The 19,489-nt window shown below is 69.4% G+C and overlaps 5 protein-coding genes across 13 annotated transcripts in view; 3 read left to right on the forward strand and 2 right to left on the reverse strand.

Moving 5' to 3' along the window:
- ILK (integrin linked kinase) overlaps positions 1-3,531 on the reverse strand; it is a 9,021-nt gene extending 5,490 nt beyond the window's left edge. The window contains exon 1 of one of the 6 annotated variants that reach the window (XM_017837552.1): positions 1,009-1,030. The gene's annotated coding sequence lies outside the window, so the exon portion shown is untranslated. Of the gene's footprint in view, positions 1-849; positions 874-1,008; positions 1,031-1,089; positions 1,169-1,386; positions 1,406-2,029; positions 2,049-3,507 lie in introns of those variants that run through there. The other 5 variants (XM_017837554.1, XM_017837557.1, XM_017837558.1 and 2 more) reach the window with 5 other exon arrangements.
- RRP8 (ribosomal RNA processing 8, methyltransferase, homolog (yeast)) lies at positions 1,922-3,687 on the forward strand (the record flags this gene model as incomplete). The annotated part of the gene is made up of 5 exons (XM_017837437.1): positions 1,922-2,187; positions 2,281-2,410; positions 2,610-2,716; positions 2,817-2,913; positions 3,577-3,687. Coding segments are annotated over 5 exons (711 nt in total), but the record flags the coding sequence as incomplete, so codon positions are not given.
- A 162-nt stretch (positions 3,688-3,849) lies between these two features.
- On the forward strand, positions 3,850-10,636 carry LOC108508632 (F-box/WD repeat-containing protein 7-like). 2 transcript variants are annotated; one of them, XM_017837559.1, is made up of 13 exons: positions 3,850-3,996; positions 4,963-5,148; positions 5,400-5,699; positions 6,137-6,219; positions 6,605-6,743; positions 7,114-7,248; positions 7,324-7,447; positions 7,526-7,662; positions 8,248-8,361; positions 8,650-8,831; positions 8,935-9,160; positions 9,757-9,967; positions 10,201-10,636. In XM_017837559.1, the coding sequence occupies exons 1-13, from the start codon at positions 3,865-3,867 to the stop codon at positions 10,467-10,469; spliced, it is 2,238 nt and encodes a 745-aa protein (XP_017693048.1). In that variant the 5' UTR covers positions 3,850-3,864; the 3' UTR covers positions 10,470-10,636. The 2 variants fall into 2 exon arrangements, with proteins under 2 accessions (XP_017693048.1, XP_017693049.1); XM_017837560.1 differs by lacking the exon at positions 3,850-3,996 and having other exon boundaries at positions 4,913-5,142; positions 5,370-5,699.
- Positions 10,637-11,325: 689 nt separating this feature from the next.
- On the reverse strand, positions 11,326-12,187 carry TIMM10B (translocase of inner mitochondrial membrane 10 homolog B (yeast)). The gene is made up of 3 exons (XM_017837490.1): positions 12,093-12,187; positions 11,827-11,922; positions 11,326-11,745 (listed from the first exon to the last, which is right to left on the reverse strand). Exons 1-3 carry the CDS (start codon positions 12,129-12,131, stop codon positions 11,551-11,553), a joined length of 330 nt encoding a protein of 109 aa, XP_017692979.1. The 5' UTR covers positions 12,132-12,187; the 3' UTR covers positions 11,326-11,550.
- A 70-nt stretch (positions 12,188-12,257) lies between these two features.
- ARFIP2 (ADP ribosylation factor interacting protein 2) lies at positions 12,258-17,640 on the forward strand. 3 transcript variants are annotated; one of them, XM_017837550.1, is made up of 9 exons: positions 12,258-12,302; positions 13,124-13,231; positions 13,336-13,444; positions 14,357-14,467; positions 14,900-15,015; positions 15,140-15,361; positions 15,690-15,847; positions 15,931-16,105; positions 16,412-17,640. In XM_017837550.1, exons 2-9 carry the CDS (start codon positions 13,133-13,135, stop codon positions 16,565-16,567), a joined length of 1,146 nt encoding a protein of 381 aa, XP_017693039.1. In that variant the 5' UTR covers positions 12,258-12,302; positions 13,124-13,132; the 3' UTR covers positions 16,568-17,640. The 3 variants fall into 3 exon arrangements, with proteins under 3 accessions (XP_017693039.1, XP_017693038.1, XP_017693040.1); XM_017837549.1 differs by lacking the exon at positions 14,357-14,467; XM_017837551.1 differs by lacking the exons at positions 12,258-12,302; positions 13,124-13,231; positions 14,357-14,467; positions 14,900-15,015 and having other exon boundaries at positions 13,373-13,432.
- The last annotated feature ends 1,849 nt before the right edge of the window (positions 17,641-19,489 follow it).

The raw sequence follows: 19,489 nt of genomic DNA on the forward strand, positions 1-19,489 counted from the left end.
AGCAGGGCTGGGGGAGCTCAGCATCCCCTGCACGGGATCCCATAGATCCGGGGGGAGCAGGGCTGGGGGAGCTCAGCATCCCCTGCACGGGATCCTGCAGCTCCATTACCCTGACCCCCTTGGCTGGGTCTGGCACAGCACCATGCTCAGGAACCAGGACCCCAAAGCCCCATGCGCTCCCCTTGGATCCATGGACACCTCAGCTCGGATCCGGGCACAGAGCTCCCTCCTGCTCCCGCTGTCCCCCCGAGGCCCTGGCTGTGAGCATGGGACACCCTGACCGGGCTCTGTGGCATCGAGCTGGGACATGGAGTGAGTCTCATAGTGTGGAGACAGGGACAAACTGTGCACGATGTGCCCAGTGTGCACCTGTGGGGGCTCAAACCTGCTGTTGCAGGGCCTCCCAGGGCCCGGTGCCCACCCAGCCACGACAGGACCCCTGCCCGCTGCCAGCGCCTGGCAGCTACCCCCCAGGGCCCTGCCTGCACCCCCTGCCCCAGGCAGCTCCAGGAGGGTGGGACGCAGAACCCTGGACCCTCGCCGGGGTCTCTCAGTCCCCAGAATGGCCCTGGCACATCGTGGCAGCATCGGCCCTCTCCCGGCTCTGGAGCACCCGCAGCCCCGGACGGGATTTATCCCCCATCCACCTGGGGGCACCCCAGGACGCCCCACACTGGTCCCGGCCCTGTGGTTTCCCTCCCTACTGTCTCCGCCGCGGGGACACCCCGCCATGGGGACACCCCGCCGCGTCCCCGGCTGCACTCTCCTGTCACCCACTAGCCCCCGCCCGGTCCCGCGGGACCGCCAGGACCCCCCGCCCCAGCCCAGCCGGGATCGCCAGGTGCCCACCTCCGCCCTGCCGAGCCCCGGGACCGGCCCCACCGCCCCGCGGGGGACGTGATGTGGGGACCCTGTGCCCCCCCGCGCCCCCGGGTGACCCCAAACCAGCTGCCGGGGCCTCACTCTGCCCTCTTTGCGGTCCCCTCAACCTCTCCCCTGGGTCCCCACCCCTTCCCCGCAGCCCCCGGCCCATCCCGCGGCCTGGCCCCGCCGGTGCGGGCGCGGGCGCGGTGGCGGTGCCGCCGTTACCGGTGCGTGTCCCGGGCTCCGCAGGGCGGCGGCTGCGGCGGCTCCGCCCGGCACGACGCCCCCTGCCGGCCGGAACCCGCACCGGACACGGCTCCGCCACACGGCACCGGGGCGGGGCCGGGGGGCGTGGTCACCGGGACGGGGCGTGGTTTCAGCACGGGGGCGTGGTAAACCGGCTGGGGCGGGGCGTTCGCGGCCCCGCCCCCGCACCGGGGTCGCCGGTCCTCCGGGCCGCGTAGGGGGCGCGGTCGGCGCGTTGCCGGTGGGCGGGCGGGCGCGCGCACGTGTGTCCGGTACCGGGAGTCCCTGCGCCATGTTCGCGGAGCAGGACTGGAACGATGCGGCGGAGCCGGTGCCCTGCGGCGCCCCCGAGGGCCCGGGACGGCCGGTAAGCGGGTGGCGTGGGGGCGGCGGGCCGCGCCGGTCCCGGGCGCGGGGAAGTGACCGGCCCCCGCCCTCCTCAGGGCTTCGCGGCGGGGAAGCGACGGCTGCCGGGGGCCGGCCTGGACGGCGAGGCGACGCGGAAGCGGCCCCGGGGGCGGAGAAAGGCCGGCGTGCCTCGGGGTGCGGCGGGGGAGCGCCCGGCCGGCCCCGGCGAGCCCCGGGAAAACTTGCAGCGCCCGGACGCAGGTACCGGGGCGGCTCCGGGGCCCGGCGGGCAGCTGGGAGCCGCCGCCGCGCCCTGACCGCCCTCTCGGTGCCCGCAGACGGCCTGGCTGAGCCGCCGGCGGAGCTGAGCCGGAGGCAGCGGCGGAACCGGCAGAAGAAGCGGCGGCGGCAGCAGGAGCCGGCGGCGGGGCCGGGCGGGGAACGGGGCTCGGGGCCGGGTCCCCCGGAGCCGCCGAGCCCCCCGGAGGCGCCCCCAGAGCCCCGCTCGGGCCGCTCGGCCGCGCTCCGCGCGCGGATGGAGGAGCGGCTGCTCGGCGCCCAGTTCCGGTACCTGAACCAGCAGCTCTACACCGGCAGCAGCCGGGACGCGGCGCGGCTCTTCCGCGCGGATCCCGCCGCCTTCCACCTGTACCACCGCGGCTTCGAGCGCCAAGTGCGGCGCTGGCCCGAGCGGCCCGTGCAGCGCATCGTGCGCTACCTGCGCCGCCGGTGAGCGGGGACCGGGGTTGTACTGGGGATGGACCAGGGGTCGCACCGGGGGGACGTCAGGCCGGGCCGCCCTTACCCCGCTGCCCCCCCCAGGCCGGCGTCGCTCGTGGTGGCGGATTTCGGGTGCGGGGACTGCACGCTGGCCGCCAGCGTCAGGAACCAGGTGCACTGCTTCGACCTGGTGCCGCTGAGCCCGCGTGTCACTGTCTGTGACATGGCCGAGGTACCGGGACGCCTACGAAGCGGGGGCGGGTGCTGCCGGGCAGGCTGCGGGGAGGGGACGGTGACCCCGAGGGTCCCGTGCGTCTGTCTCAGGCAGCTGGAGACGGGGCTCATCTGGACCCACAAGCCTGGGGAGCCCCGTGGGGCTGTCCAGCCCCATCACCACCCTCCTTCTCCTCTGGGCTGTCCCGGGTTGGCAGGTGCCGCTGGCAGATGAGTCAGTGGACGTGGCTGTGTTCTGCCTGGCGCTGATGGGCACCAACCTGCAGGAGATCCTGGGGGAGGCCAACCGCGTGCTCAAGTTGGGGTAGGCAGGGATTGGGGGGCAGCGAGGGGGGGGGGGACAGAGGCACTGGCCGTGCCCCAGGGGTGCCTGGGCACCCCGCTCAGGACCGGGGTGACTGCAGGGGGACCCTGATGGTGGCCGAGGTGGCCAGCCGCTTCGAGGACATCCGCACCTTCCTGAAGGCCATGGCACAGCTGGGCTTCAGGACAGTCTCCAAGGTATGTCCCCGGGTATGCCCAGGTTGGGCACTGAGGGTGCACTGGGAACTGGGGAGCTCCAGGAAGGAGCCTGTGGGGAAGGTGTGCTGGGGCCCAGCCTGGTGCTGGGGGGGAGCAGGCCCCTGGGGTGATGAAATCACATGGGTGTTGGGGGGGAACCCAGTGCCCACAGGGGTGGGGGTCTGGACAGAGGTTTGAGAGACCTGGCAGTCATAGGGGGTGTAGTGTGGGGGTATTGAGGAGAGGGGCACACCAGGGGTCAAGGGCACTCAGGGTATGCAGGGAAAGGGCTGCTGGGGTCTGGTAGGTGGAACCTGGGGCCCACTGGGCCTGTGGTGCAGGGCCTGGGTGTGGTGGTGGTGGAGCCTGGAGAGTGTCAAGGGTACCAGGGCCGGGAGGGATTGTGGTTTGGGGATTGATGATGGGGTTATGGAGGTTGGGGGGTGCATTGGGGTCAGGGTCTGGGGTGGCATCTGGGGCACTGGGGGCACACAGGGGCTGTGGGGCGGGATGGAGGAGGGCCCGGAGCACGTAGGGGGAACATGGGGCTCGCTGGGGCCACAGTGCTGTGCTGGCAGTGGGTGGTGCTGGCACCCGCGAGTGCTGGAGTCCCCGGTGATCGCGGGGTGCTGGTGATGGAGCCGGCTGTTCCTGTGCCCCCAGGACCTCTCCAGCTCCTACTTCTACGTGCTAGAATTCGCCAAGACGGGCCCGTGCCGGACGGGCCCCGCGCCGGGGCTGCGACTGCGGCCCTGCCTGTACAAGCGGCGGTGATGGGGGCGGGGCCGCCGAGGCTGGCCCCGCCCCCTCGCGCGCGCTCACCACCAATAAAGCCGCTGTTTCCGCTCTGCTCCGCGTGCGTGTCGGGGGCGGGGGGGCGGGGCCTTGGCCACGCGTGCGCGGTACGGTCGGGCCTGCGCGGCGGCGGCGGCGCCCGGGGCCGGTACCGGGATGTCGGGGCCGGGCGGGCCGGGCCCCGGCGGGGCCAAGCTCGACATCAACCGCGCCGGCGTAGCCGAGCTGGAGGGTGCCCTCAGCGGCATCGGCCGCCGCCGCGCCCGAGGCATTGTCCGCAAGAGAGAGGTCCGGGGGAGGCGGCGGGGCCGGGGAGGGGGCGGCGGGGCGGGGTGTCGGTCCCGGGAGTGCCAGGGCGGGGGTGCCGGTGCCGCTCCTGGGGGCGGGGGGGCGAGCGTGGGGGCCGCGTTCGTCTCGGTATCTGGGTTCGCCTCAGGGGCTGGGTCGGGATCCCCGCGGGGCCGGGTGAGCGCAGATGCCCCCCGAGCGGCCTCGGTGCCGCCGTCCCTGGCTGCCTGCTCCGGGGAACGCGGGTTCCGGCGGGGCGGGGCGGGCACCGCGCCCTGGCGGCCTCCGAGCGCCGTCACCGGCGCTTATGGGGCGGGAACTGCTTGCGGGGGCACCCCGCGGCGACCGGTGACACGGACAGGAGCGGCACGGACGGGCGGGTCAGCGCCAGCCCTGCCACGGGGACAGCGCCGGGGGCGCTCGGCTTGTTTTGGGCTGGGAAAGGGGAGGTGAGGGGGCGGGAGCAGCTGGGAACACCGGGAATGGAAGCGCCGGGAGGGCAGGGGGCGGTTACGCAAGGGGGGGTTGGTCCGAGGGGCGGTGAGGGGGGTCTGGAGTAGGGCGATCCCGGTTGGTGCTGCTGTTAGGGAGCAGCAGCAGTATCGCCGTAAACCGAACCCTGCCGGGTCTGAAGGGCTGTCCGGGCCCTGCCGGGACTCGGAGCTGCGCTTGGGTCCCCGCTGGGTCCTGCCCCGGCACAGCCCGGCCGGGTTCATCCCGTGGCAGGCGCGGCGGGAGCCAATGCGGGTGTGACGGGAGGTTCCTGCTACCGGGTCGGGCCCGGGCGGTGCTCGCCCCGGGGTCCCGCAGGACGGCCCGGAGCCGCACTGCTCCATGGGGGGCACAGTGCCCCTGCCCCGGGGCCGTGCCCGTTCCCCGTGAGGCTGCTCGGGCAGGGGATCTGTGGGAACGGGAGGGATTCCCGGGAGCAGCTGTTCCTGGCAGGGCTGACTTCGCTCCCCGCAGGAGCTGAAGGGCTTCACCTGCCTGGATGACCTGCTGCACGTCAAGGGCATCACCACACGCATCCTGGAGCTCAACAGCCAGCGCATGACGTGCCGGCGGCGCCCCGGCCCCGAGGGGGCCCCACGGGCCAACCCCGCCCAGCCAGGGGACAGTGGGGACAGCAGGGTGCCCGCGGCACAGGTAGGGGCAGGGCCGAGGGAGGGGAGCTGGTGTGTGGGGAGCTGACAGACCTGCACTGGGCTCTGGAGCAGCTGGTGCCCGTGGTCTGGGGGGTGCTTGGCCCCATGACCCCCGTGGTGCTGGTGAGTGGAGTCCCTGTGCTTCGGGGCTCTGGCTCTCACTGGCAGCTCCCCAGCCCCCCAATGCTGGTGTGGACCAGCCCTGCCCATGCCTCTCCCTGTGCTCAGGCGGTGGCCGAGGAGGAGGAGGAGGACGAGGAGGAGGAGGAGGAAGCGCCAGGGCCCTGGGAGTCAGAGCGCCCTGGGAAGGGCAGCCCCGGGTCTGGAGCAGAGCCTGATGCATCTGGGGGGCGGGGAGTGCAGGAGCCCCCCAGTTCTGCTGGGGAGCAGGAGGAGGAAGAGGAGGAAGAAGAGGAGGAGGAAGAGGAAGGGAGCTGCTGCAGCGAGGAGGGGGAGGACAGCAGCAACGTGTACCTGTACTACACTCTGGGGGAGCGCTGGATTGACTACCTGCAGCGCACAGGGGACCGGGGGCTGCTGCGGCACCTGCGCCCCAAGGTGACCGTGGGGGTGACCGAGGGGGCTGATGAGGCGCGTGGGGGTCCTGCAGGGGGGAGGGTGGGGCTGGCTGTTGCTGCTGTCACCCTGACACATTGGGGGGCTGGGGGCTGTCATGAGGGGGCTGCTGGGCTGAGCGCTGGGGGGGTCCCTGGTGCCCGGCTGCTGGGGCTGGGGAAGGAGGCCCTGCCCCAGTCCCCAGCCCTGCTGCAGCCCCCCTGCCCTGCAGGGGAGTCCGTGATTGCCATGTGGACCCTGAAGAGGGGCAGCAGGAGGGGCAGAGGTTTTCCCAGTGGCTCTGGGCAGGGCATCCACAGGGGTCGGCTTTGGGCAGGCAATATTTAGGGAAATGTGGGGTTCAGCTCTGGGTGGGGAGTTCAAAGGGGTCAGTGGGGTCTGGGTCTGCCTCAGCCCCTCCAACCTGCCGTGTCCCGCAGATGAAGCGGAAGTCAGAGAACGGCCCGGATGGCCGGGCCCTGTCCCCTGGGAAGAAGCTGTGCAAGGGCTCTGAATATGGCAGGTGAGGGGGCTCTGGGTATGCAAGGTGAAGGGGGAGGGGGCTCTGAGTACAGCAGGTGAGCGGGTTCCATGTGCTGGGGGGGACACATACCTTCTCCGGCTCACCCCGAGAGGATGCTGGAGCTACCTGGGTTGATCAGGGTTTGGCCCAGATGATCTCCAGGCCTGACTAGTTGTCCATTTTCTGAGCAGGCTGGGCTGGGGGCTGTGGCCGGGTGGGAGTCTGGGCAAGGGGTCAGCAGGGTGGGAGCAAGGGGAGAGAGTCAGCAGGGTGGAGCTCCCAGCGGTGGGGACCAGTTCCTGGATCCTCTGGCACAGCATGGCCTGGAGCAGTGCTGGCATGCCTCACCTGTGCCCTGGCCTCACCTGTGCCTGGTCTCTCCCAGGACACTGGGTCCCTGCACGCCCAGCCCCACCACCACCTTCGGGGACCTGCGCAATGCCAAGGCGGGGCAGGCCCGGCGCCGCCGCATCCCCTCGGTGGCTCCCCCACCTGAGCTGCAGGATTGGCTCCGCACCTTTCAGGTATGGCTCACTTAGGCCTCCAAAGGGTAGGAGCCAGGCCCGATGGATCCCCACTGCGGGCAGGGGCTGGGCCCACAGTGCATTTTGGGGAGTTTTGCTCAGGTGAGGGAGCACAGAGGGGGTGTCAGCCCCATCCTACTGCCCCATCCTGCTGCCCCCCTGGCCTGGGATGGTGTCACCTGTTACACTGCACGTGACCTGTGACCCACCGCATGTGTCCCACCAAGCTCCCGTCTGCCGTGGGTTCCTGGCCTGGGGACTGGTGCGGGAGCCCAGGCTGGCTGGGCTGGGGGCACCAGGAGGTCCCCACCTGGGTGCTGGCCTGTGGTTAGGGACACGGAGCTGGGGGTCACCGGGGGTCTCCCTGCAGCGCTGGAGTGGCCCCGAGAAGCTGCTGGCCCTGGACGAGCTCATTGACCGCTGCGAGCCGGCGCAGATCAAGTACATGATGCAGGTCATCGAGCCCCAGTTCCAGCGGGACTTCATCTCTCTGCTGCCCAAGGAGGTAAGTGGGGCTGGGGGCCCACAGGCACGGCCTGACCCCCCCCAGGGGCCCCTGTGACCCCTGTCCCCTGTGCAGTTGGCCTTGTATGTCCTGTCCTTCCTGGAGCCGCGGGACCTGCTCCGCGCTGCCCAGACCTGCCGCTACTGGAGAGTCCTGGCTGAGGACAACCTGCTCTGGAGGGAGAAGTGCCGTGAGGAAGGTGAGGGCCCCCCAGGGTGGAGGCTGGGGGCCACCCTGGGCTCAGCTCAGGTGAGGCACCGCTGCATTCCCCCCACAGGGATCGAGGAGCCCTTGCACCTGCGGAAGCGGCGCCTGCTGAGCCCCGGGTTCATGTACAGCCCCTGGAAATTCGCCTTCCTGCGCCAGCACCGCATCGACATGAACTGGCGCAGTGGGGAGCTGCGGCCTCCCAAGGTGGGTCTGGGTGTCCACCAGGGACAGACTCTGGGGAGCTGAGAGCCCCCAAGGTGGGTCTGGGGCACTGCAACAGGGGGAGCTGGTGTGGGATCAGCCACAGGGAGCAGATCCAACTCGAAGCAGTGGGGGCAGCAGAAGTGGAGTCCCATGGGCTTGAGTAAGGAGGGACCCTCCCCTTGCCCTTCTCTAAGCCCCTGTGCAGAGCTGCAGCCAACTCCAGTACCCAGGGAGGGTACAGCCCCCCAGGGCTCAGCTGTCTCCCATGCAGGGTCCCAGATCCCTGGGATGCTCTCCCTGGGGGTCCCTCCTGCCCTCTGGGCAGAGCCTTTGCTGCCTCTTGTCTTGCTCCTGAGCACCCCCCACTCCCTGTTCCCCAGTAGGCTCCTGCCCCTGGCAGCAGCTGCCCAACCACTCCCCCTGGCTCTGTTGCCCTGCAGAAGCACTGGGAGGTGCAGGTGATTTGGGGAGCCCTCTGCCCTTCCTCCACGTGGCACCTGCTGCCTCCCGCTGCTCACCGTGTTTGGGGGGTCCTGTGGGCTTGGGGGCCCACACTGCCCCTCCTCCGTGCCTGTGCTCCCACAGGTGCTGAAAGGCCATGACGACCATGTGATCACGTGCCTTCAGTTCTGCGGGAACCGCATCGTCAGCGGCTCTGATGACAACACGCTCAAGGTGTGGTCGGCTGTCACCGGGGAGGTGAGTGTCCCTGTCACGGGGCAGGTGTCACAGTCCCTGGGCAGGTGTCACTGTCACTGGGCAGATGTTACTGTTATGGGGCAGATGAGTGTGGCACTGTCACTGGTGCCACGGGGGGCTGGGACAGGGACCAGCCCCCTATGCTGAGCACAGATGTGGCTGCACCCTGACTCCGGGGATCAGTTTGGGCTCCTAGTGACAAGGACGTTGAGCTGTGCTGCTCTGCCCTGCCGCAGGTGGGGGTAGGTGGGAGAGGCCCACCTGTCCCTCACGCCCTGCCCCCTGCAGTGTGTGCAGACACTGGTGGGCCACACGGGGGGCGTGTGGTCCTCCCAGATGAGGGACAGCATCGTCATCAGTGGCTCCACGGACCGCACGCTCAAGGTGTGGAACGCGGACAGTGGCGAGTGCGTGCACACGCTGTATGGACACACCTCCACCGTGCGTTGCATGCACCTGCACGGCAACAGGTACGGGCTGAGCAAGCTCTGTGGGAGGGGGAGCCCAGGAGGTGAACCTTGTTGCCCTGGGGCCACCCTGGCAGTCAGGCCCCAGGTGTCCCCTTGCCCACAGGGTGGTGAGCGGCTCCCGGGACGCCACGCTGCGGCTCTGGGACATCGAGACGGGGCAGTGCCTGCACGTGCTGATGGGGCATGTGGCGGCCGTGCGCTGCGTCCAGTACGATGGCAACAAGGTGGTCAGTGGCGCCTACGACTACACGGTCAAGGTGTGGGACCCCGAGAGCGAGAGCTGCACCCACACCCTGCAGGGGCACACCAACCGTGTTTACTCCCTGCAGGTACGGCCCCACACCTCCCCTCCTGCTACCTTCCCCCCTCCAGCTGCCCTGCTCTCCCTACACACCTCCCCTCCTGCTGCCTTCACCCCTTGGCTGCCCTGCTCTCCCTGCAGGTACAGCCCTACACACCTCCCCTCCTGCTGCGTTCCCCCCCTCCAGCTCCCCTGATTTCTTTGCTCCCTGCAGGTATAACCTCACACACCTGCCCTTCTGCTGCCTTCACCTGTCACTCCCCTGCTTTCCAGTCATGGGGCACAAGCTGTGCCACACAGTCCCTATGTGTGTTGCAGGGACACGTAGGCCACATCTGTGCCCTTAAGGGACACATCTGTGCCATGCAAAGACATATGGACCACATCTGTGTCCTGTGGGGACACTCTACCTCCCTGACACTCCCTCCCACACACATGCTGTGGGCACAAACACTCCTCTGTGCCCGTTCCCTGGAGCATTTGTAGACCCCAAAAAGCTGAGGGGTATGTAAGGCCATGACTCAGCCACTGAGCCAGGGACTGAGCTGGAGCTGGGGGGGCTGCACCCCAAAGTGGGGGGCACTCCTGGCTCCAGTGGCTGAGCCGGGCCTCCCCCTCTGGCAGTTTGATGGGACGCACATTGTGAGCGGGTCCCTAGACACGTCGATCCGCGTGTGGGATGTGGAGAGCGGGAACTGCCTGCACACCCTCATGGGGCACCAGTCCCTCACCAGTGGGATGGAGCTGCGCGACAACATCCTCGTGTCTGGCAACGCCGACTCCACCGTCAAGATCTGGGACATCAAGACGGGGCAGTGCCTGCAGACACTGCAGGGTGAGGGGTGTTCCCCACCCTCGGGGGCCTGCGGGTGGCAGGGGGGGCTCCCTTCAATCAGGGGGCTGGGAGGGAGCAGTTCCTTCCCTCAGGGGGCTGCAGAGGGAGTGGGGTTCCCAGATGTGGGAGGGCAGGTGTCACCTGGCTGTGGGTGCCCCAGATGAGGCAGGGCAGGTGTCACGCAGCCGTGGGTGCCCCGGGTGCTCCTGGGGCTCACAGCTCTCTCCCTGCAGGTCCCAGCAAGCACCAGAGTGCTGTGACCTGCCTGCAGTTCAGCTCCAAGTTCGTGGTGACCAGCTCTGACGATGGGACAGTGAAGCTGTGGGACCTGAAGACGGGGGAATTTGTGCGGAACCTGGTGGCCCTGGAGAGCGGGGGCTCTGGGGGCGTCGTGTGGCGCATCCGTGCCTCCAACACAAAGCTGGTGTGCGCCGTGGGCAGCCGCAATGGCACCGAGGAGACCAAGCTGCTGGTGCTGGACTTTGATGTGGACCTCAAGTGACCCCGGCCAGCCCGGGGGTCCCGCGGGAGGGGTGGCTCCGGCGCAGGCGCTGGCCCCGCGGGCAGGACAGGGGGGCGCCCGGCCGGGCCTTATTTATATGCGTGGGAGTGTCCGGCCGGGCCGCAGGAGCATGTTTTATACATGGAATATATTGATTTATTTCTGTACTGGGGCTCCTGCTCAAGCCCTGAGCCCAGGCTGGGGGCTGCAGCACATCCCCTCTGACCCTGGGCAGCACAGGCAGGGGACAGGCTCTCCCTGCACATGCAGGCCCTGGGCTGGAGGCAATGGCCCCGCAGCACCCAACACCCCCTGGCACTGGGTGCCTGCTCTGCACCAGCCATTTGTAACACCCCTGTCCTGGTGCCCACGGGGGTCCTGCAGCCTCCCTGCAGTGACCCCAGCTCTGAGGGCAGCACTGGCCCTGTGATACCCTGTTCCAGGCTCGTCCTACTCCAGGGGCTCCCCTTACTCTGGGAGCTCCCCAGCACTGGTCAGAGCTGCAGGACCAGGACCCTCCCCAGTGTGTCCATCAGGAGCCTCTGTGCTGCCCCTGGCCCACATGGAGACCCCATGGATCCCCCAGTGCTGGCTGGAGCTGGAGGATCAGGCCCAGGACCCCTGGGGGTATCCATTTGCCCAGGTGGAGCAGCTGTGACCCTTCTCCCCCCCCCGGTGCTGCCCCTCTGCCATGACAGGGCCTCCCGGACAGCCTGGTGCTGCCCCTCTGCAGCCCCCACAGAGACGTCTGTCTCATGTTTAGGCAGGATTCCCAGTTGTGCCTTGGGCTCCCCATGGGCTACCCCTGCCAGACAGGGTTGGGGCTCTGGTGCCCTCCTGGAGCATGGGACGGAGCCGTTGCTGAAGAGACGTTTTATTGGCACCACACATCCACTTCCCAAACATCCAGACACGTGGGGGATCCCCTCTTTCTGTGCCGCCGGCCCGGGGACTCTCAGGGCCGAGTGAAGCCGCTGCTCCCGCCCGGAGCTTCGGTGGGGCCCCGGCGCTGCTGCTCCCGCCAGGACCGGGGGGCCGATCCTGCCCCACCGCCGCCGTGGGAAGGCATGGCCGGGCCGTGCTACGTGCCGGCACCGGGAGCGTCGGGCGAGGGCGCGGCGGGGCCTGGGGCCGGGCCGGGCGCGGCCGGGGGTCCCGCGGCACCGTGCTCGGCCGCGCGGCGCTGCAGCAGCGCGGGCACCAGCCCCACGTAGGCGCTCATCAGGCGGTGGTTGGCACGGACCAGCCTCGCGGCGCAGCTATCCAGGCACGACTCCTGCGGGACGGGACGGGACGGGCTGGCGGGTCAGGGGGCGCGGGGACCCCTGGGCCGCCCGCCCCCCCCCGCCCCGCTCACCTCGCGGCCTGTGAGCAGCCGGTAGTTGAGGCTACAGACGCAGTGGCGGAAGCAGAGCTCGGTCATGCGGTTGTAAACCAGCAGGAAGTCTCGTAGCTGGGGGGCACGGGGGGAGTCACACCGGGGCAGGGGCCAGGACCGCCGAAACCCACCGGGACCCCCCACACCGGCCCGAAAGCCACGGGCCGCTCCGAACCCGGGGCCTCGGGATCCCGCCCGAAAGCCCCACGAGCCCAGCCCCCTGCGCCCCCGTCCCGGCCGCTCACGCTGCGGAGCTGCTGGCGGTGCTCGGCCGCGGGGTCCATGCCGGGCCCGCCGGTGCCCCCGCGCTCGGCGGGGCCCGCCCCGACGGCGGTTCCCGACGGCGCGCCACTGACGCCACTTCCGGCGCGGCGCTGCCGTGCGACGCTTCCGGCGCGTCCGGGCCGAGGCGGAGCGGGAGCGGCGCGGGGGGGCCCGGCGGGGCCGGGGCGCAGGTGGGGCCGGGGGGTACCGCGCGCGGGGAGCGGCCGCGGGGCGGCGGGGCCTGTCCGGGACGGCCCCGGGATGGGGCCGGGCCGTCTCTGGCCGGTCCCACCGGAAGCGGCCGCCCGGGGTCCCCGCGGGGGTCGGTCCCGGCGCGGGGGCCCCGGAGCTCGGCCGGGGGTGGGTGCGGGCGGTCACGTCCCGGGGGCTGCAGGGCCGCATCCCCGGGAGATGGCGCGGGGTGGTGCCGGCCCGGCCCATCCCAGCGGCAGGGCCGTCCCCGCCGAGCCGGGCCCAGGGACACGGCACAGATAACGGGCACCTGGATCCCGTCCCGGGCCCCGCCTGCCCTGGAATGTGCCCGGACCGGTCTGGGCGCTCGGGGCCCCCCCGCACCCCCTGGGCTGCGGACGTGGCTCCCGGCGCGCTCCTGCGGGCCAGGCCGGCGCTGCTGGCGCCGCTGCCCCGGGACAGCGGCTGCGGGTCCCCGCCGGGATCTGTGAGGGGGCGCGCGGTCCGGCCCTGGGAGCGGAGGGGCCCGGGGGGGCCTGGGCAGAACGGGGGAGAGCCGACGCGGGGCTGGGGTTGGCACCGGGGTCGGGGTTGGGACTGGTGCCTCCGTGACGTGCCCGCTCCACTCCCCGGGAGCGTTCTGGGAGCCAGGGGAGCCCCGAGGGCCGGGCAGGACAGTGGCTGCAGGAGGCCCTGGGCAGGGACAGAGGCTGCTTAGTGCCGGCAGCTGCCGGAGTGGGACCCCCCACGTTGCCCTCTCCTACCCCTGGCATCGGAGCCCGGCCCTACAGGTCCTAGCGCCGCCTCCGTGTCCCCTCAGGCCCTGAGGATGTCGGACGGGATCCTGAGCAAGGCGGCCACCATGGAGATCCCCATCAGCAGCAACGGGGACACGAGCAGCCTGCCCGAGGATGATGGCCTGGAGCAGGTCTGGGGGGCTGGGGACCCCGGGGGTGTTTAGGGTTGTGCCGGGGCCCTGCTGAGGCTGAGCTGGCCCTGCAGCTCAGCCCCCCACTCTCCTTTGCCCCCCAGGACCTGCAGCAGGTGATGGTGTCGGGACCCAACCTCAATGAGACCAGCATTGTGTCGGGCGGCTATGGGGGTACGGCCGAGGGCATCATCCCCACAGGCACTATCAAAGGTACTGGGGACAGGCTGTCAGGGGGGCTCCTGCAGGGGAGGGTGTGCTTGTCTGCCCTCAGTGTCCCCAGTTCTGGCACGAAGCTCTGCTGCGGCCGCTCAGCCGAGGCCCCTCCTGGGGGGCTTCATCCCCGCTGGGCTCAGGCCCTGTGCAGGGGTACCGTATGGGGGCTGTGCTGCTGACCCAAGCCCTGCTCCCCCTGGGCCAAGGTGGGGTCTCTGCCGTGGAATCTCTGTCCTCTCAGCCAGGACACCCCAGCAAGGTTCTCTGGGGCCTTCTGGTGAAGGGTCCTGCCTTTGCCGCAGGCCAGGGGCAGTGAGAGCTCTGGGCTGTGCCAGGGATGGCGGGGGCAGGCAGAAGGCACTGAGGCAGTGCTCTCACTGGAGAGCTCAGCCCCGCTCTCCACTGCACTCTCCTCACTGCCCCAGCTGGGTCAGGCTGTGGTGGGGCCAGGGCGGCCCTGTGCTGCAGGAGCCCTGGCACTGCTGTTCCTCTGTCCTTGTTCCACATGGATCTGACCCTGAAAGTCCCTCCATGGCAGACCCCAGCCCCCACGGGGCCTGGAGGGGTCTGTGCGGGCAGAGGGAGTTTGTGTGTGCGTGCTCTCCCGGGGCTGGCAGCCCTGTGTCCCCGGCACACCAGGCCTGCCCGGATCTCGGAGCACAGGGATCCCTACAGAGGAGCCAGAGGGGGTTGGGGGGGGGTTCCCTGGGGCAGAGGGGTCCATCTGTGTGGCCGCAGCCACGTCTCTGTGTTCCAACACTCATCTGCTGCCATCGCTGTCCGCTGCCGCATGCCCGCGCACTCGTCCCCACTCCCTGCCCCCTGCCCCCTGTCCCGTCTGCCCTGGTCATCCCCGTCCCGTGCCTTGTGCCCTGCCATCCTGCCCCGACCCCCGCTCGGCACCCGCAGCCCCCCCGTTTCCAGGCTCTCTTGTCCACCCTCACTCCCCCCGAGGACCGTCGGTGCCCCCCAGCGCGCCCGCTGCCCGCAGGATGGCCCGCCTGGCCGCCTCCCCTGCAGGTACTGCCCTTCTCCCCACCCCGACCCGTCCTGCTACTGGGACAAAGGACAGTGCTGATGGGCCTGGGGGTCTCAGAGGTGGGTCCCAGTCAGGGGGTCCTCCCTGCCCCTGCAGCCCACCCGGGGGTCCCCTGGTGCTGCCAGGTCCTGCTCCCCCCTGACGATGGGGGACAGCAGAACAAGGCAGGGCCTGGGCTCGGCTATGCTGCCAGATGTGGCTGGGCTGGGGTCTGTTCCCCTGTGTGGGGCCCCCTGGGGGGCTGGCAGGAGCAGGGTTCCCACCGCGATGCCCATGAGCTGGTGCTGGGCACACACGTGGCCAGAGCTGGGGACCCTGCTGTGGGGACAGTGGCTCTGGAGGGGAGGGGCGGCCTGGCCCACCGTGGGCGCTGCCCCCCCCAGAGCTGGTGCCAGGTGCTGTCCCCGTGCCAGGCCCCGGGCTGCACACCCCCCCCCCCGGCCCCCCACCCAGCGGGGAGGAGGTCGTGCGTGGCATCGCTGTCGAGAAGTTTGACATCGTCAAGAAATGGGGGATCAACACCTACAAGGTGAGGACTGAGGGTACCCCAGCGGGCCTCCCAACCCCCTGTCCTGCAGTGCCCTGAGCAGCTGCTCTTGGAGCAGTTGGGGGGTCCACACACCCCCCGGGCCCCCTGACCCCCCATCCCGCAGTGCACCAAGCAGCTGCTGTCAGAGCGGTTCGGGCGGGGGTCCCGCACGGTGGACCTGGAGCTGGAGACACAGATCGAGCTGCTGCGCGAGACCAAGCGCAAGTACGAGAGCGTCCTGCAGCTGGCACGGGCGCTCACGGCCCACCTGTACAGCCTCGTGCAGACACAGCACGCCCTGGGCGACGCCTTCGCCGATCTCAGCCAGAAATCCCCTGAGCTCCAGGTGTGCCAGGGGGCACATGGGAACCACCAGCACTGGGGGACACCTGGGCACCGGGACTGGGGGGGGACACTTGGGCAGCAGGGCCGGGGCTGGGGGACACCTGGGCACCAGGGCAGAGCAGGGACACCTGGGCAGCAGGGCCAGGGGAGATGGGGACTGCTGGGACTAGGGGTGACAGCCTGTGCAGGTAGGGATGTGAGCTGGAGCTGGGCTTGGTGGCGCTGGGTTGTGGTTGGGCTCGGTGGTCTCGGGGGAGAGAGTTTTCCAACCCAAGAGGCCCTCAATGGAGGGGAGCGGAGCTGTGACTGTGGCCCCTGTCCGGTGCCAGGAGGAGTTTGGGTACAACGCGGAGACACAAAAGCTGCTGTGCAAGAACGGGGAGACGCTGCTGGGCGCCGTCAACTTCTTTGTGTCCAGCATCAACACGCTGGTCAACAAGACCATGGAAGACACACTCATGACGGTCAAGCAGTATGAGACAGCCAGGTGGGACAGGGGAAGTGATGGGGGGGCTCAAGGGTCCTGGGGGGCTCTGGGGGCAGGTCGCTGATGCCAGGGGTCCCTGGCAGGCTGGAGTATGACGCGTACCGCACGGACCTGGAGGAGCTGAGCATGGGCCCGCGTGATGCTGGCGCCGTGAGCCGCCTGGACGCGGCCCAGAGCCAATTCCAGAGCCACAAGGACAAGTACGAGAAGTTGCGGGCAGACGTGGCCATAAAGCTCAAGTTCCTGGAGGAGAACAAGGTGGCAGGGGGATCGTGGGTGGAATAGGGATGGGGTGCGTGGTGGGGCATGCAGGGTGGGGGGCACGGGGGTGAGGGGTATGGGACAGGGATGGGAGACACAGATGGGGGGTGCAGGGGCGGGGTGTCCCCGCAAGGATTTAACAGCTGTGTTGGATGTGGTACTCGATGACATGGTTCAGCGGTGGGGTGGGCAGTGCTGGGGGAGCAGTGGGACTTGGGGGGGCCTCCAAGGGCTTTCCCAGTCCTTTTCTGTGCTGCTGGGCTGGAGTCGGGCCCCCCCGGACCATAACCCCCCCTGTCCCAGATCAAGGTGATGCACAAGCAACTGCTGCTGTTCCACAACGCCATCTCTGCATACTTTGCCGGGAACCAGCAGCAGCTCGAGCAGACCCTCAAGCAGTTCAACATCAAGCTCAAGACCCCTGGCGCTGAGAAGCCCTCCTGGCTGGAGGAGCAGTGAGCCCCCCGCACCCCCCCGGACGGGGGAGCCCCCCTGTGGGGTACACATGGACCTGAGTTGTGGCCGGGGGCTTGCTGGGGGCACAGCCTGGGCCTGTTGGGGGTGGGGGCTGCCAGAGGGGTGGGGGTGGGGCCCAACTGTCCCACAGCCCCCCTCAGGGTAGAGTCCAGCAGCTCCTCAGCACAGACCCCCACGTAGCAGACAGCCAGAGAACCCCTGCCCCCCAGCGCCACTGAGGGGCTGGGGACGCCCCCCTTGCTGGGCTGCACCCCCACCCTGGTCCCCCTGCTCACCTCGGGGTGGGCCAGGACCCTCTACAGCCTGCCTCTGCCTCCCCCAGGCAGGATGGGGGTGTCCCCCCCAGGTCCTTTCCCTGCTCCCCCAGGGAGACCCCTGCCTGTGGCACAGTGGAGCTGGGGGGGGCAGCCCCGGAACAGCCGGGTCCCTCCTGTGCCAGGGGGCTGTGAGGGTCCCCTGCTGGGTCCCCCCCTGGGGGGGCTCCTGCTGTCCCCCCGACACCTGGGTCACCCCGGCTCCCTCCAGGCCAATCCCAAGTGTTTCTGGGGTGGCTGCTCTTGCACTCCTGACCCAGGGGGGGCTGCGCTCCTCAAAGCCCCCTCTGCTCCCCTGGGGCTGTGGCATCCTGAGCTGGGGGGGGTCCCTGCACGCTGCTGCTAGTGGAGTGGGGGGAGGGTGCTGGCCAAGCACTGGGACCCTGGGGGGGCCAGGGGAGCTCCAAGCAGGGACCAAACGCCAGCAGAGGCACTGGAGGTGCACACGTGTGTCAGTGCATATCTGTGTGCGGGGACACGTGTGTCCCAGGGCACGTGTGCTGCACATGGAGGGCCGGGGTCCTGGCCAGTGTCCCCCCCACCCCACGAGGGGCCCCCAGCCCGCCCCTGCACTTGGGCACTTTCTCCTGAGACAAAACTGTTGGTTTTTCTTGCTCATTAATTTAACCCATAATTTAATGTTGGGATCTGACCCCAACCCCCCTCCCGGTGACGATCTGACCCCCCCACACTTCTGTAAGACCCCAATAAATGGTACGGATCAGTGTGTGCTGGGCTGCAGCTGGGACCCCTGTGCTGGGGAGCTGGGGGGTGTTAGGGGACTGCACCCCATGGGCTGGGGCTGCTGGGGCCGGTGGGAGACAAGGGCATGAGCCCCAGAAGGGCCAGGACCCCTGTGACAGGGACAGGGCCCGGGGTGGAGAGCTGGTGCATGGAAGAGGTGGTTCTGGGGGGTGACTGAGGGGCTGCCCCTCACCCTGACCCTGCAGCAGGAGCCGGGACAGGGCAGGGCTGAACAGGGATGGGCTAGGGGTGCCTCGGGAGTGGGGGCTGGGGGCACTCAGCACAGGGGTCCCAGTGCTGTCATTACCATCCTACTGGTCACACTGGGAGCTGAGAGGTCCCATGGGGCCAGTTCCCCTTCCCCAGGCTGGGCACTGGGTTCGGTGCCAAACAGTGCCCCCCTCCATCACCCCTCAACCTGCCTGCCTGTGGCTGCTGTTCCCCTGGGACCTCCAGACAACCTCCGGGTCACTGACCTACCCCTGGGACACTCCCTGTGGAAAATTCTGCCCCCCAGGAGATTCCCGCTCCCCAGTGTCCCTCCAGGGCGCTGCCCCGGACACTGAAACCCTCTCCATGGGGGAAGGGGTGGGTGTGGAACCCACCCCCGGAGGTCCCGGCAGGGGGAGTGTTGAGGGTCTCTGCTCCTCACCTCTTTGGGGTCCCGGCAGGGGGGGGTGAATGGGGGTACCCACTGCTCCCCAGACATGGATGTGGGGGGTCCCTGATCTCACTGAGCTGCAAGGGTTGGGTGGGTGTGTGCCCCCTGCAGGGACAGGGGTGTCACCCCCAGGGGCTCAGTGTCCCTCTGTACCTGGGTGGGGAGTCCCCAGCACCTGCTGTGTCCCCCCAGGCCCATCTGCCAGACCATGTGGGACACTGGGGAAGGGTCGGGGTCCCTGTGGGGGCAAGGAGCTGCTGGAGGTGAGGGTGGTGGGCTGGGGGAGGTCCTTGGTGGAGGGGGGCTCCCTTGAACCCTGCCCTGTGCCACAGGTATCCCGGCTGCAGCCCCTGGGACCCCTGATCCCCAGCGCTTTCTGCTGCTGCCGGAGGTGCCCAGCTGGGGGCCCGGAGGGATCCCATGTTCTGTGCACCCCCATGACCCTCCTTGCTCCTGGGGGACTGTAACGGCTGCACAACCAGGTCTGACCTGGCTGAGGAACCTTCCAGACACTGAGGATGAGGTGTGGGGTTGGGGGCCACACGGGGGCCACACGTGGATGGGGACAGATTTACTGGGAGGATGGTTCATGACAGAGCTCTGGGTCTGTCCTGGAGCCACTTCTCCCCATTGAGACCCCACAGGGTTGGGGGTCCCTGTACCCCCCTGGGCTGGGTCAGGACCCTCCTGTCCCTGTGTCTACCGTCCCCCCACGCTTCACTCTGGTGGTCAGCTGGCCAGAGATGGGGTCACCCCCTCTGCATCCCCTGAACTCCAGCTCTGCCAGGACCCCCCAGCTATGGTGGGCTGCCAGCTGCTCCTCCCCCCTCCCTCCAAAAGAAGCCATCCAGGAACCTGCTGGAATTCCCTTGGAGGCTGCAGCATGCGGGGCTGATGCCACGGTGAGGGGCTCCCCGTGTCCTGAGCTGAGGGGGGGACCCTGCCCTGCAGGGCAGAGGGGGCCCACCTGAGATGGGGGGGAGTGATGAGTGGGGAGTCCCACGTGGAGGAGGTGGAGGGGGACCTGTGGCAGCAGGCAGGTGTGGGATCCCCCCAGACTGAGGGGCTGTGTGGACGGCTACTGGGCTCTGGTATTACTCCTAACCCCTGCCCTTTACGGCACTCTTTGTACCTTCCTTGTGCCTCGATTATACGCCCCATGCCCCCGGTACCCTGTTTATACCC

The sequence above is a fragment of the Lepidothrix coronata genome, unplaced genomic scaffold (genome assembly GCF_001604755.1).
Source record: "Lepidothrix coronata isolate B3197 unplaced genomic scaffold, Lepidothrix_coronata-1.0 Scaffold305, whole genome shotgun sequence".
NCBI classification, from domain to species: domain Eukaryota; kingdom Metazoa; phylum Chordata; class Aves; order Passeriformes; family Pipridae; genus Lepidothrix; species Lepidothrix coronata.